Consider the following 15,695-nt stretch of genomic DNA (forward strand, 5'->3'; position numbering starts at 1 on the left):
AGAAGCATCAAGCGGTGGAGAATCTAATAAGCCTCCACCATTGACACATGTACCAGATTTTTCAAGTTTTGAATAAGCAAAAAAACTAAGAGAAAAATCATCATTTGTGTTTTAACTTGGACCAAAACTCAAGTTAGCAGCGAGGATGACAAGGCTTTGGACAATGGAGTGGATAGATCCATACTTTACTGATTTTTGTTACATAGAATTGAAATTCCGAAATAATTAAAATAATTACCATATGAAAAGTAACTAGAGAAAAATCTGTAATGTAGAGAAAAATCTGTAACTGAAAAAAAAGAAAAAATGGAATAGAAAAAAAATCTCGTAAAAATAAAAAATATGAACTTATTATAGATAAAAAACAGAGATATATAAATAATTTTATAGTTCACTAACAATTTTTTTATGTTTAACGTTAAAAAAATTAATATATAAAAATTTAATTATAAAAAATATAAAAATCTAATTAAAAATTCGATAAAATTATAAAATTATACCAAATACTTAAACTTAAAAAATATTTTCACAAACCAATTAATCCTTTAATTGTCTACTCGTCTAATATTTCTATATAAAAAAAAAACTCAACCTACCTATAATAAAAGATAACACACTACGTTTGCCCATTTCATAAAAAACATAGCGATATTTTAATTAGTGTTGTAAAATAAAGGATATATAAAATAAAGATGTATAAATAGAAGACTCTATTATTAATATAATTAGCTCAATAATTTTTATATATATATAATAATATTATATGTTGTATTGTGTATATATATACAAAGATAAGAAAAAGTATTAAAAATAAAGAGAGAGAGATTTGCATTTGATACTATCTCAATATAATAAAGATGGTTAATATTGCTATTAATATTATATGTAAAGAGTAATAGAAAATAGAATTTAAAATACTTATAAAATAAAAGAAGAGAAAGAATTGTAATAGTAATATAAGGAGAAGGGTATTTGATTGCAACATAAAAGAGGATTGATTTATTTATATGAACAGGAAGGAAGAATAATATTTTTGTTCTGTTGTTATTGTTGTGTAAATGGCTTCTGATCAAGTCTTATATTTATACTTGTGAAAGTCTAACTTTCTTCAACATTATTAATTACAATCTATCTTGAGAATGTTAGCTTCTCATAGGAATGGGCATCCACGTCCCATTCTTATCACAACACTCCCCCTTGGATGCCCATTTAGGATTATGCCTCGTTAAAACCTTACTAAAGAAAACCCAATGGGAAAAAACTTTAGTGAAGGAAAAAGAGTACAAAATTCTTTGTGATGGGACTGCCTCATTAAAAACCTTGTCAAGAAAAACCCAATGGGAAAAAAACCTGACCAAGGAAAAAGAGTACAGTCTCCCCCTCTTGTCGACATCATTTAATGTCTCGAAATAGACGCATCCCAATCTTATGTACCAATCTTTCAAAGGAGGATTTTGGGAGTGACTTTGTAAATAAATCTGCCAGATTGTCGCTTGAGCGGATCTGTTGGACATCAATCGTCCCTTGATTTTGAAGATCATGAGTGAAGAAGAATTTAGGAGAAATATGCTTTGTTCTATCACCTTTGATGTATCCACCCTTAAGTTGAGCAATGCATGCTGTATTATCTTCAAACAGGACGGTTGGAGCTATCTTAAGATCAATCAGTCCACATGATGACAGAATATATTGAATCAGACTCCTCAACCAAAAACACTCGCGACTAGCTTCATGAATCGCCAGTATTTCAGCATGATTAGAGGATGTTGCAGCAATCGTCTGTTTCGTGGACCTCCAAGATATAGCTGTACCACCATATGTGAACATGTATCCTGTTTGAGATCTCCCTTTATGTGGATCAGACAAGTATCCGGCATCTGCATAGCCAACTAGTTGTGACTTGGATCCATAGGGATAAAACAATCCCATATCAACCGTTCCATGAAGATATCGAAAAATTTGTTTGATTCCACTCCAATGTCTTCTGGTTGGAGAGGAACTATACCTTGCTAGTAAATTCACCGCGAATGATATGTCAGGTCGCGTATTATTAGCAAGATACATTAGCGCTCCAATGGCACTAAGATATGGTACTTCAGGACCAAGGATATCTTCATTTTCTTCTTTAGGACGGAATTGATCCTTTTTCACATCCAAAGATCTTACGATCATTGGTGTACTTAATGGATGTGACTTATCCATATAAAATCTTTTCAAGATCTTTTCTGTGTATGTTGTTTGATGAATAAAGATCCCGTCTTTTATATGCTCGATCTGCAGGCCGAGACAAAATTTAGTCTTTCCAAGATCTTTCATCTCAAACTCTTCTTTTAGAGTTTTTATAATTGTTGGAATCTCTTCAGGAGTCCCAATGATATTTAAATCATCAACGTACACAGCAATTATAACGAATCCAGATGCAGATTTCTTTATGAAAACACATGGGCAGATATCATCATTCTTGAATCCGTTTTTGGCCAGATACTCAGTAAGACGATTATACCACATTCGTCCAGATTGCTTTAGACCATATAAAGATCTTTGCAATTTGACTGAGTATAACCCTTGCGAATATTCATTGGATGGTTTAGATATCTTTAATCCTTCAGGGACTTTCATATAGATATCCCGATCTAATGAGCCATATAAATAGGCTGTTACCACATCCATTAAATGCATATGTAGTTTATGATATGCAGATAAGCTGACCAAATAACGCAAAGTTATCGCATCCACTACAGGGGAATACGTTTCTTCATAATCTATACCGGGCCTTTGTGAAAAACCTTGTGCCACAAGTCGGGCTTTGTAGCGCACGACTTCATTTTTTTCATTTCGTTTTCTCACAAATACCCATTTGTATCCAACAGGTTTTACGTCTGCAGGTGTACGGACTACAGGTCTAAAGACTTCTCGTTTTGCGAGTGAGTCTAATTCAGCCTTCATGGCTGCTTCCCATTTTGGCCAATCATTTCTTTGTCGACATCCTTCGACTGATCTTGGCTCAAGATCCTTACTTTCATGCATGATATCTGATGCCACATTATATGCAAATATTTCATTGACAATTGTCTTATTTCGGTCCCATTTCTCTCCTGTAAAGACATAATTTATTGAGATCTCATCATTTTCACAATTTTCAGGTACCTGAACGTCTTCTGGCGTTATATCAGAATTTTGGACAACTGCCGGTGTCTTTACTATATCTTTTTCAACAGGAATCGTATTTACCTCTTTTCTCTTTCGAGGATTTTTATCTTTGGAACCGACAGGCCTGCCACGCTTCTGGCGTGTATTTGCTTCCGTGGCTATTTGTCCTACTGGGACATCAATTCGAATTGGGGCATTTTCCGCCCTGCCATGCTTCTGGCGTGAATTTGCTTCAGTGGCTACTTGTCCTACTGGGACGTCAATTCGAATTGAGGCATTTTCTGCTGGTATATAAGATTTGGTTATCCTCTTTGTATCGGAAAATGCATCAGGCAATTCATTTGCTATTCTTTGCAAATGTATAATCTTTTGAACTTCTAGTTCACATTGCCCTGATCGAGGATCTAAATGCATCAACGATGATGCATTCCAATTAAGTTCCTTTTCAGGAAGCTTATTCTCTCCCCCTAATGTTGGAAATTTTGATTCATCAAAATGACAATCCGCAAACCGGGCTTTAAACACATCACCAGTTTGTATCTCAAGATACCTCACTATAGAGGGAGAATCATATCCAACATATATCCCCAATTTTCTTTGGGGTCCCATTTTGGTGCGATTAGGTGGTGCAATGGGAACATATATTACACACCCAAATATTCTTAAATGAAAAATATTTGGCTGCTGGCCAAAAGCTAATTGCATAGGAGAGAATTGATGATAACTTGTTGGCCTCAAACGAATAAGTGCTGCGGCATGTAAAATAGCATGCCCCCAAACCAAGGTTGGGAGATTTGTTCTCATAAGCAAGGGTCTAGCGATTAATTGGAGGCGCTTAATAAGTGATTCTGCTAACCCATTTTGTGTGTGAACATAAGCTACTGGATGTTCAACACTTATTCCATTAGCCATACAATAAGCATCAAAAGCTTGGGAAGTAAATTCACCAGCATTATCAAGACGAATTGCTTTAATTGGATTTTCTGGAAATTGTGCTTTTAATCGAATAATTTGAGCCAATAATCTCGCAAACGCCAGGTTGCGAGAAGATAATAAGCACACATGTGACCATCTCGAAGATGCGTCTATTAGGACCATAAAATATCTAAAAGATCCACATGGTGGATGAATAGGTCCACATATATCACCTTGAATCCTTTCTAGGAATTCAGGAGACTCAAATCCAATCTTTACTGGTGATGGCCTTAAAATTAACTTTTCCTGAGAACATGCAGCACAACAAAATTCACTAGTTTTAAGAATCTTCTGGTTCTTTAGTGAATGTCCATGAGAGTTTTCGATAATTCTCCTCATCATGGTTGTTCCCGGATGACCCAATCGGTCGTGCCAAGTTATGAATTCATTTGGGCTAGTAAACTTCTGGTTTACAGTGGCATGTGATTCAATTGCACTAATTTTGGTATAATACAACCCAGATGAAAGTGAGGGTAATTTTTCTAATATAACTTTCTTATTTGAATCATGAGTTGTGATATATAAATACTCATGATTTCCCTCATTCATAGTCTCAATATGATATCCATTTCGGCGAATATCTTTAAAGCTCAACAAGTTTCTACGAGACTTGGTAGACAATAGTGCATTATTTATTATGAATTTTGTTCCTCCAGGAAACAAAATTATAGCTCTTCCGGAGCCTTCAGTCACATTGCCTGAGCCAATAATAGTATTAACACATTCTTCTTTTGGCACAAGATGGGTAAAATATATATCACTTTTGAGAATAGTGTGCGAACTTGCACTATCCGCAAGGCATACATCTTCATTACATATCCTTGCCATTCTTCAAAAACAAATAATAAAATGAGTAGTATGCACAGTTAAATTGAATACTTGATCAGAATTATTTTTCTAAGAAACGCTGTACATAAAATAATGTCATATACTGAAATTTTATTTTAAAATTCGACACATTTAATAATTTCAAAATTCATATTAATATTTCATTATTTATGTACATCACATTTGAAACTTAAATATATAGAAAATAAAACTTAACAATAAGTTCTTTACATTATTTATTTACATATATACTTCACAATCCCACATATTAAACTATTCCATCATTGATCAAATGACCAATATTTCCTTCAAGGTCCTCAAAGAAATCAGATACATCATAATGAGTGGTGGAGTTCTCAGCATCATTTGAAACAAAATTTGTTTCCTTTCCTTTGTCGTTCTTTTTCAAAGATGCCTGGTAAAGATCGACTAGGTGCCTTGGGGTACGACAGGTACGTGATCAATGGCCCTTTCTACCACAGCGGAAACACTTCTCCTCGGTTGATTTATTCTGCCCGATATTCCTTTCTTTATCCCACTTCTGGTGAGATCCTCTCTTTTGAACATAATTCTTTTTCCTTCCATAATTTTTCTTGTTATTAAAAGCTTGCCATTTACCTCTTCTGGGGTAATGATTTGCCGCATTTACTTCAGGAAATGGGGCGGCGCCAGCTGGGCGCGCTTCATGATTTTTCAATAACAACTCATTGTTGCGTTCGGCAACAAGAAGGTAAGAAATTAACTCAGAATATTTTTTAAACCCTTTCTCTCGATACTGCTGCTGCAGGAGCACATTCGAGGCATGGAAGGTTGAGAAAGTTTTCTCCAACATATCATGATCAGTTATTTTTTCCCCACACAATTTCATTCGTGAGGTGATTCGAAACATTGCAGAATTATATTCATTTATAGATTTAAAATCTTGTAAACGTAAATGCGTCCATTCATACCGGGCTTGAGGAAGTATCACCGTTTTCTGATGATTGTACCTTTCTTCAAGGTCTTTCCAAAGATCTGCAGGATCTTTTAATGTAAGATATTCATTTTTCAATCCTTCGTCAAGATGACGACGGAGAAAAATCATGGCTTTAGCTTTATCCTTCTGGGATGCATTATTTTCAGCCTTAATGGTATCTCCAAGATCCATTGAATCAAGATGGATTTCAGCATCTAATATCCATGATAAATAATTGTTTCCAGATATATCAAGAGCATTGAATTCAAGATGAGAGAGCTTCGACATAATGAAAATATTACCTGAGTCTTCTTAAAAATTTGATCAGAATCTCGTGCTGATAACGTGTTGTAAAATAAAGGATATATAAAATAAAGATGTATAAATACAAGACTCTATTATTAATATAATTAGCTCAATAATTTTTATATATATATAATAATATTATATGTTGTATTGTGTATATATATACAAAGATAAGAAAAAGTATTAAAAATAAAGAGAGAGAGATTTGCATTTGATACTATCTCAATATAATAAAGATGGTTAATATTGCTATTAATATTATATGTAAAGAGTAATAGAAAATAGAATTTAAAATACTTATAAAATAAAAAAAGAGAAAGAATTGTAATAGTAATATAAGGAGAAGGGTATTTGATTGCAACATAAAAGAGGATTGATTTATTTGTATGAAAAGGAAGGAATAATAATATTTTTGTTCTGTTGTTATTGTTGTGTAAATGGCTTCTGATCAAGCCTTATATTTATACTTGTGAAAGTCTAACTTTCTTCAACATTATTAATTACAATCTATCTTGAGAATGTTAGCTTCTCATAGGAATGGGCATCCACGTCCCATTCTTATCACAACAATTAGGTCAATTATTAGCTTGATTTTTTCATAACTATATAAAAAAATTGATGTAAATCATATAGATAAAATTAAATTAAATATTAAAAAAAATTATTTTACCCTACTTCATATTTTATACTCCGAAGGTTGGTTGAGGAGTGCGGAGTTTGAAACGAAGCTGGAAAAATGTTCCGCACCGTAAACTGCAGTTACTTCACCCTCAGAACCACCCTGCGACTACGTACCTTTCTCTCTTCCACTTCTTGCTCTTCTTCGGCGGCTAACACACCTTGGTCATCATCGTCGTCTTCTTCGTCTCTCTACCCGACCTTGTTGATGACTTCACTCATCTCTCTCCCGCACTCGTATTCACACTCTTTTCTTCCTTCGCTTCCCGGAACAGCAATAACACCAACCCATGCTTCTTTCTCTCAATCCGTTCCCAGCAAGACGCGCGATATCGGCTCCAATGTCGGTTTGTCCGTTATGCGGTGCATTTCTTCTTCTTCTTCTCCTTCCCTTCCTACTCTCGACTGGAACGACGCCGTTTTGTGCTCTGAGGTTGGCGACGGGAGAGATGGAAGCGTTGAGAAAGATTCCAAAACCTCCATTCCTGTTAGAGCCTTCTTCTTCTCTACAAGGTATCTATGTTTATTTTTGGGCATGTTTCAGTTTAAATTGTTTTTATTATTTTGTTGTTAATTTGAATTGGGAAAGATGAAATTGGATATACTACGCAAAGGAAGGTGAATTGGTTTATATTCTTATATTTTATCTTATTTTTTTTTTTGACCGAAAAACAAAAGTAACGAGGACAGCAAAATTATGTACCTTTACAAAACAATATAATCGTTTGGATACTATTAAATTGAAAGAAGCATTTGAGTTGAAAGTAAGGACCTACAAGACATTTTATTGTGTAAATGGTTCTCTCCGTGTTTGGATCATATCTTGGCTAATACATTATCACATGTCTTCATCGATGATAGCTGCGAAACTGGTACTGCTTGGGGAATGATATGTCTCCTTCTTGGGTCATGCTCAAGTAGATTAGATAGCAGGCTATCAACATGCAATGGTTGCGTTGTAATTGACATTGTAATGTGACAAAATCTTCAATTTGAAACTCCTATTACTGTATAGGTTTATTAACCAGGTTTTTTTGTATATATATGTTGCTTGTGTTTGTGTGGGTATGTATTGATTAAAGAAGAATTTCATTAAGATGAAGAGAAGGATAATACAAGATACAGTATAAGAGATCCTTGATACAACAGAAAAACAAACAAAATATTTATCTATAAAGCATAGCTTTCCAATCTCTCAACATTTCTGAGAGGCAAAGTCCTATATACATATCACAAGGCCTATTCCATGAAACTTACTTGTCAGCAAACTTGTGATTGAAGGTGCAAGCATTATGCTCCAACCAAATAATCTAAACAGTGGAGTATACTACACACAAAAACAAAGACTTCGCCTATTTCCTGCTAATCATAGGAGCTGATATAGAGTTGCTGGGCACACCCAACATTCATAAAAGATATCAAACAAATTGTTCCATAGCAACACAGCCACAAGACAATGCAGAAACATATGCGAATTTGATTCTGAATTTTCTCCACAAATTTGTTTGTAAATATTAATTATGCAATATGCTGTAACTGAAAACTACTGCATTGTAGGCTTATAATTTATCATTAATTTTCAAGTTGGAAAACCTGCCTTCAATAGCTCCAAAACAGTGGTTTATAACCATGCTCAATGAGCTGTGCTGTTAGTTGATAACTTAACCAGAATTTGGAGTTGTTGACTATGAAAGGTGCGATATCTCTGGTATGATATTCTAATATGCTGTCATGGTGATGCATTCACATTATGTGATTCACATTATGTGAGAAATGGCAACAGAGATTGTCTCTTTTCTTTTTTCTTTCTCGAGGTGGTTATTAAAATTCAGGATGCGATAACGCAAAGGAGTTCATATTTTTCAGAATCTTAACATTTAACAACAATATTTGGTGGCTTGCTATTCCATACGTACATTGATTTGTATTTCTCACTTTCCTTTCTACGGCTGTAGTGTTGATTTAAAAAGCTTGGTGGAACGGAACAAACCAAACTTTGTCACGCCATCATCAAGGATGACCAATTATGTTGTTCTCAAGTTTGACAATCATTCTAAATCGGGGGTACGTCTCTCTTGGATTATGTTCCCCTGTCCTCATTTGTTGCTCTCGTACCATAACTTCATCATTTGTGAATTTTCATTCTTGGGTATGCTAAATTGGAAGGTACATTCATATTGAGAGTTGGGATAGAAGGGAGGGGGGGGGGGGGGGGAATCATTTATATTGCAACTTGGATTTCTTTATTTGCCTATATTCCAGATTCACTGGCAAATAAGTTATTTACTTTTATTATAAGCCTCAAGGATTTTGATAGTTGACTGTTGACAGACAGGAGTGCATTTAAATCCCTTTTTTTTTTTTGGACAGAAAGGTTCTGGAAAGAGCTTTAAAACCTCAAATAACTATTGTTTAATTTTACTATAATTTGTTTTCCTTGTTAAGTTTTTAATCAAAGCCTTAATGATATATGTTAATATAGATATTTATAAAAGCTCTGAAAAATGATGATTATTGAAAGATGAATTAGGGGAAATTATTTTAGCTGTTGCATCAAACGTTGCAGTTGGGAGAAGGAACCGCTGCTCTAAATACTGACAATACAAATATTGATGTCAAATTGTATGATATGAACTATCTGCTTGTTGCATTGGATCAATTAATGTGCATGGTTTTATGGTTTTCGGGTGTTTTATATTGATTAGGAAGAAATACAAATTTTTTTTTTGTTGTTGTTAACTTAGATCAACGCAGTCAAAGGCATGCCAACAGTGCAGGACATTGCAAATTTAGGTGCCTGCCTCTTCAGTGTAGCATGGCCTTTTCTTTCCCTGGAGAAGATGAGATAACAACCCTATAGGAAAGAGAAATAACAAAGGCCAATAGTGTATCGTTTCTTGAAAGTAATCCATAAAAACAGAGAATAAGATGTAACCACATCACTCACTGCTTTGTATAAGTAGAAAAATCTGTGAAAATATATATGTGAGAATAGAAGCTTGTTCTTCTTGATGCAAAATCCTAGAAGACTAGTCAGAAATTACAATGAATGAGAGTGGTAATTTTCTAGGAGTGCTTAGTTTCTATACATCTAATTCCTAGGTCTGCCTAGTTTCTATGTAGTCAATGTTTCTTTCCAACAGTATACATCCTTTATCTTTTACATTCTTTTCTTCTGCAGGTGTTTCTACACTTTCAATAATAATAACATCGAAGTTTGTTTCATTATTTTGATTAGACAAACATGCTTTGTGTTTTGTGCTACTGACAATCCCGAATAAGCTGTTAAACTTACTTTTGTTTGACTCTTATTCTCTTTGTCTTACATATTTAATCAATTTGGTTGCCATTATAACGTTTTTTTTTTTTTTTTTTTTTATTGTTAACTTCATTTTATTCTGTTTTCTGTTGATTGTTTTTAGCTTTTTGTAAGGAATATGTCACATGCACTCTTTGAACTTTATTGTAGCTACACCTGCTTTTCAACGTTTTTTCTTCATTGAGGCTTATGATTTCTGGTGCTTATTGTTGCAAGTTATCAGAAGCCCTTTGCCCCAAAGTGCATTTGCTTACGTTGATTTAGCTGCATCATTTTTGCTTCTTCATAAAGGTGGATTCATGCAAATTCTGTTTCTTTTCTTTTTTTTTTTCCTTGGTGCATGTTAGTTAAATTCAGCACTTATAGTGTGTGTTTCTCTATGTTGCAAATTCAGAAGTTATGTTTTTCTTTAAGAGCCTTTCTTCCAAAATTACTGTTTTCAACTTAAGAGAAGAACATTAAAACAGGTTTTGTTTGGCTATAGTTTATTTTTTCCATGTCTTGGGAAACATTTTTTAATAATAAAATAGTCGTTGACAACAACACTTTTAAGTTTTGTTGACCAATTGCAACAATAGTAGTAATGATAGTAGTGTAAAAGCATACTTTGGGTTCATTCTTATTCACCAAGCCTATTATATATTTGATCCTTTTATTTATTTATTTATTTATTGGGTTTCAGGGTCTGGGTACTTCTTTTTCGAGAGGAAGCAGTAGCTGTTACATGGTGGTTTTTCAGTATGGTTCCATTGTATTGTTTAATGTTCCTGAGCATGAGGTTGACGGGTATTTGAAAATTGTTCAAAAGCATGCATCTGGTTTGCTTCCTGAAATGAGAAAGGATGGTACGTATAAAAATTCTCTGATAAGTCCTTCCACATAGGTGAGCCTGTTAGCCTCTAATAGAAGAATTTGATGTGAGGAGGATTGATTTGTTTAATGAAGTAAAAGGTTGGAGAGTAATTTGGTAATTAATATTTGTTAGGGACCAAAGTGTTTAACTAAAAGTTTCTTGAGGACTCATTTGGAGTATAGGGATTCTCTTCATAAATGTTTTACATTTGTGGAACTGATTTTGAAATTTGGAGAGAACTGATTTTAGATAAAATTGATTTTGAAGTAAAGTAATTACTGTTTGGTAGTTTCACCTTTTTACCAAACAAATGTACAAGTTTCACTGAACAAACGGGTTCGGGGTGAAAATTGGTTTTGGCAACAAACTACCAACCTTAATTGATCCCCCCCCCCCCCCCCCCCCCTTTTTCTCGAAAATCCCACGAATGGGTGCTTATAGGGAGATATCAAAATTACCCTCAAAAGAGATGTATTTTTATAAACCATACACAGTTCCATATATTTTCCCTTCTTTATATGTCAAAGGGTTCATTAGGTGTAATTTATCAATAAAATGAAAGAAAAAAGCATTTGGTCATGTCCTAACTGTTTTCCAGCTGTGTCAAATGGTGGTTGGTATGTGTCTAATCATGATTGGTGTGTTTCTAGACACGTCCATGCAGACAATTATATTTTAATTTTTACATGTCTGGTGTGTGCCATGTAGGTTTCTATTGTGCATCGAGCTGTATCGATGCCAAGACATATGGACATACGATCTCCTTGATATCTCCATGCTTTCTGGGTTGTAATAGTGTCGGTTATAGGTTTTATAGTTGGTAATAGGTGGCGGGAAGCTAGTAACCTATTTCAGCTAATATAAACCAATTGTAATAGGCAGTTACTATTGTGTTGCTTGCTGCTGCAATTACATGTTTCCGTAGCTGCATAAGAGTGAACCACATCTTCCTGAATACAATTTATATTGCTATCTGTTAGGATATAAAGTTAGTTCTTCCCTTGATTCTCCCATTAGAACCATATCATTTTCAAAGGCATGCCTTATACCATCTGCTCTTCAATATGTTAAGGAATCCTAGACCAGAATAGAAAGATACAGGCCATTGGGCCCTTGATGTAGTCTTATCATTAGAGCGAAATCTTTCTTCTATGTTAACTTTTTCTAAAAACTAAATTTGACTCCATTATGCATATATATGATTGCTTGAATAGTGTCAATCCCAAATCTTTCCTGACTTGGAGCCCTATCATACACATTCTTGAAATCAATGAAAACCATATTTATCTGTGGTTGTTGATATTTCTCCATCAGATGTCAGAAAGGTTTTTGATAATCTACCTTTTTTCTTGAAAAAAATAAATTCAAGAGCTCTTAAAATACATTTCTTTAACACAGAAATTTGTCCTCCCTAACCCTAATAATCCTTCCTCTCAAACATACTGTTGAGAATTCATAGCTGTCCACCAAATACTATGACTTAAAAAGAAAATTGAACAAGAGAGAAAACTACTACTTTGATCATTCAAAGATGGTGTAAAAAATTAGATTAGTTCCAAAATTTGTAAGTTGTAGTAAGTTAGTATGTTGAACATGGAGTGTGTCATGGGAATAGTGCCAGGGAAAAAAATGACATTGGTATCTTCCATGAATGATAGGGAATAAATGTTAACATCAATTTAGTACTATTATAAAAACTTGACATCTGTTTAGCCCTTTATAATGATAGTCTTCATTCATAAAATTATGATTTCATGGAGTCTGAACATTTTATATAATAGGTTAACATTGCTTTTATGTGTCTTGTATTTACTTTGTTTTTGAGATTTTAGAGTATGAAGTTAGAGAAAAACCCGCTTTAAGTACATGGATGCAAGGTGGACTAGATTACATAATGTTACAATACCTGAATATTGATGGAATTCGCACTATTGGTAGTGTTTTGGGTCAAAGCATTGCTCTTGATTACTACGGACGACAGGTTTGTTCTACATCTGGTTAGGATGCTTTGATATTTGGACAGTCCTGTGTACGAATGACTCTCTCTAACAGCCACCTTGTACACTAGGTCGATGGAATGGTTGCAGAATTTACAGACATAAACCGAGAGATGGAAGCAACTGGAAAGTTCCAAATGCAGAGGAAAAAACTTTTCCAGTTGGTGGGGAAGGCAAATTCAAATCTTGCTGATGTGATCCTTAAGCTTGGACTATTTGAGAGGTAACAGTTCTATTTGTGGTGACATTGTGTGTTTTTAAGTGTTGTGTGTTAGAATAAAACATTCTACTTGGTTTTCAGATTCTTGTCATTAGTCCCAGTTATTCCAAATATGTCTATTGAAAAAGGAATATTTGATTAAGGTTAAAATATAGATAGACTATCCCCTTGTTATTTCTCTCTTTTTTCACCTTTTGTAAGTGGACTTCGTCTTGTAACACAACCAACAACCAATGACCCTATTCTAATGGTTGGTTAAATTATGAATGATCAATTGGTTGGTGTTGGTTGTACCCATATGCAGACATGTATTCCTTCTGACATCTGGTCCTACTTCAGTCTTCCGTTGTTCTAGTAATGGGAAAACCATGCACTCAAGGTCTATCAGAATATATCTGAAAAAACCTGTCACATCCTCTCACTTCAAATGTATCCATGTCTGCCCCTAGACCCTAGTAATTCAACTGGAAAACTCTGATTGCTGCAGCTGCCATCTTATTCAGTGGCATAATCTTCCTTATGACAATGCTTTTGAATAATTACTTCATTAGAACCAGAAGAGAAGTCATGACATTAACTTGCATCCTTTTGTAATTATTGAAAAATACTCCTAAACAAAAGCAAAATGTGTTATGTTGTTGGAATATGACGAATATAAACAAACTTTTTACCAATATAACCGAATCTTTGGAGATTGAGTCATGGGATAGAAAAGAACAAAGTGCAAAGGTTAACTATTCGCTTTTTGAAAGTATATTATGAATATTTTTGTGTAACTTTATTTTTTGTGCTCATACGTTCATTTGCCTTTCTTTCTCCCTATCATTGTTTTTATTTTTTATTTCTTGGTTTGATTTTTTTTTTAAGGTTTGTGTATCTTTTCCTATTGCAACTTTTACACCCTTTATTCAAAATTGTATGGATAATCTCTTGTTCGTGGCACACTTAATGCTTCATTTTGTGCTTTTGGTTTAGTAGGAAATAAAGTTATTCATTTTATTTAAAACTGTTGACTTTATGTTATTCTGTATAGAGATTGTGCAAGAAAATTGAAATATTTGTTTGCAAATATGATTATTACTAGAAATTAGCTTTAGCCTTTGCTGGTTACAATTATTGTACGACTATAAGGCAGTTTGTTGATAAAACAATCGTTAAGACATTCAAGCTTTGCATCATTATATTCATTTTGTTTGTCTATCGTTAAACTAAGAAAATTTAAATGGTTGTCACAGATCAGATATTGCTTGGAAGGATGCCAAATATGCTCAGATATGGGAGTATCTTAGGGATGAATTTGAATTAACTCAGAGATTTGCTAGTCTTGATTTCAAGTTGAAATTCGTGGAGGTAAAACTTGTGCAAAAAATTATTTTTTCTACCATCGAGGGTCTTGTATTTATTTACAGTCCAGACTACAGTTGTGACAACTCATCACATGCCCCTCCTGCGCGCACGACTTTACTCAGACCTTGTGGAGTGCAGATCTCATTCCCACTCATCACTCAGCCTGTCAAAATCATACGCGGAGGGGCTTGCGATAAATTGTCTCGAGTTGTTTATTCCGGTTGTAGGAATAGCATTTTCAATCTGTTTATGATTCATTGGAACCTGTTCATTTTGCAGCACAATATCCGTTTTCTTCAAGAAATTCTTCAAAACAGGAAATCTGACTTTCTAGAGTGGCTCATTATTGCTTTGATTGGTGCTGAGATTCTTCTCTCTCTCTATGACATTGTCCATCGCTCTCCGGTGAACCTTTAATAGCGTTCCGATCTGGGGCATGAAGGGGTCCAGCATACTAGGCCGTTGGCGCTATTAAGATAAATAGATTTAGACCCGCAAAATGTGTGGAAAACTAATGCTATTAATTTTTCATACTAATGTTTTAAGATAACTAAAATGATATTAGAGGAATTTTTATAGTTAGTTATAAACAATCTTTTTAGCTCTTAAAACAAATATAATAAATTTTATAGGAAAATATAATGGTAGTTATATAACGAAAACTCATTCGATCAATCTATACTATATATGTTGAAGTATTTGCTTAATTAGTGTGTTTTACTCTTAAAACAAAGAATTGTATCATAATAAATTTTATAGTATAATAAAATATAATTCAGTCAATCTATTGTCAATATATATATATATTAAAGTATTTATTTAAGTAAATTTTTTTGATAAAGTATAAGAAAAAAGAGTTAGTTATTTTTTTATTTGGTTTTGATAAATCTAAGTATTTTCGTAACAATTTTTTTAATCTTCGAATATCAATTGCCTTCATAATTTATAAGTTCATCTTAAAAATTTAAAAATTTATAAAAATGTGTATATATATATATATATATATATATATATATATATATATATATATTCTTTGATCTATAACATAAAATACATAAAAAATGGAG

General features: G+C 33.6%; 1 protein-coding gene across 1 annotated transcript; it reads left to right on the forward strand.

The window, feature by feature from the left end:
• Nucleotides 1-6,909: 6,909 nt before the first annotated feature.
• LOC130957285 (protein RETARDED ROOT GROWTH-LIKE) lies at nucleotides 6,910-15,304 on the forward strand. The gene is made up of 7 exons (XM_057884153.1): nucleotides 6,910-7,405; nucleotides 8,848-8,956; nucleotides 10,894-11,056; nucleotides 12,897-13,045; nucleotides 13,133-13,284; nucleotides 14,517-14,631; nucleotides 14,908-15,304. Exons 1-7 carry the CDS (start codon nucleotides 6,951-6,953, stop codon nucleotides 15,043-15,045), a joined length of 1,281 nt encoding a protein of 426 aa, XP_057740136.1. The 5' UTR covers nucleotides 6,910-6,950; the 3' UTR covers nucleotides 15,046-15,304.
• Nucleotides 15,305-15,695: the final 391 nt, after the last annotated feature.

Source organism: Arachis stenosperma, chromosome 2 (genome assembly GCF_014773155.1).
Source record: "Arachis stenosperma cultivar V10309 chromosome 2, arast.V10309.gnm1.PFL2, whole genome shotgun sequence".
Classification (NCBI taxonomy): domain Eukaryota; kingdom Viridiplantae; phylum Streptophyta; class Magnoliopsida; order Fabales; family Fabaceae; genus Arachis; species Arachis stenosperma.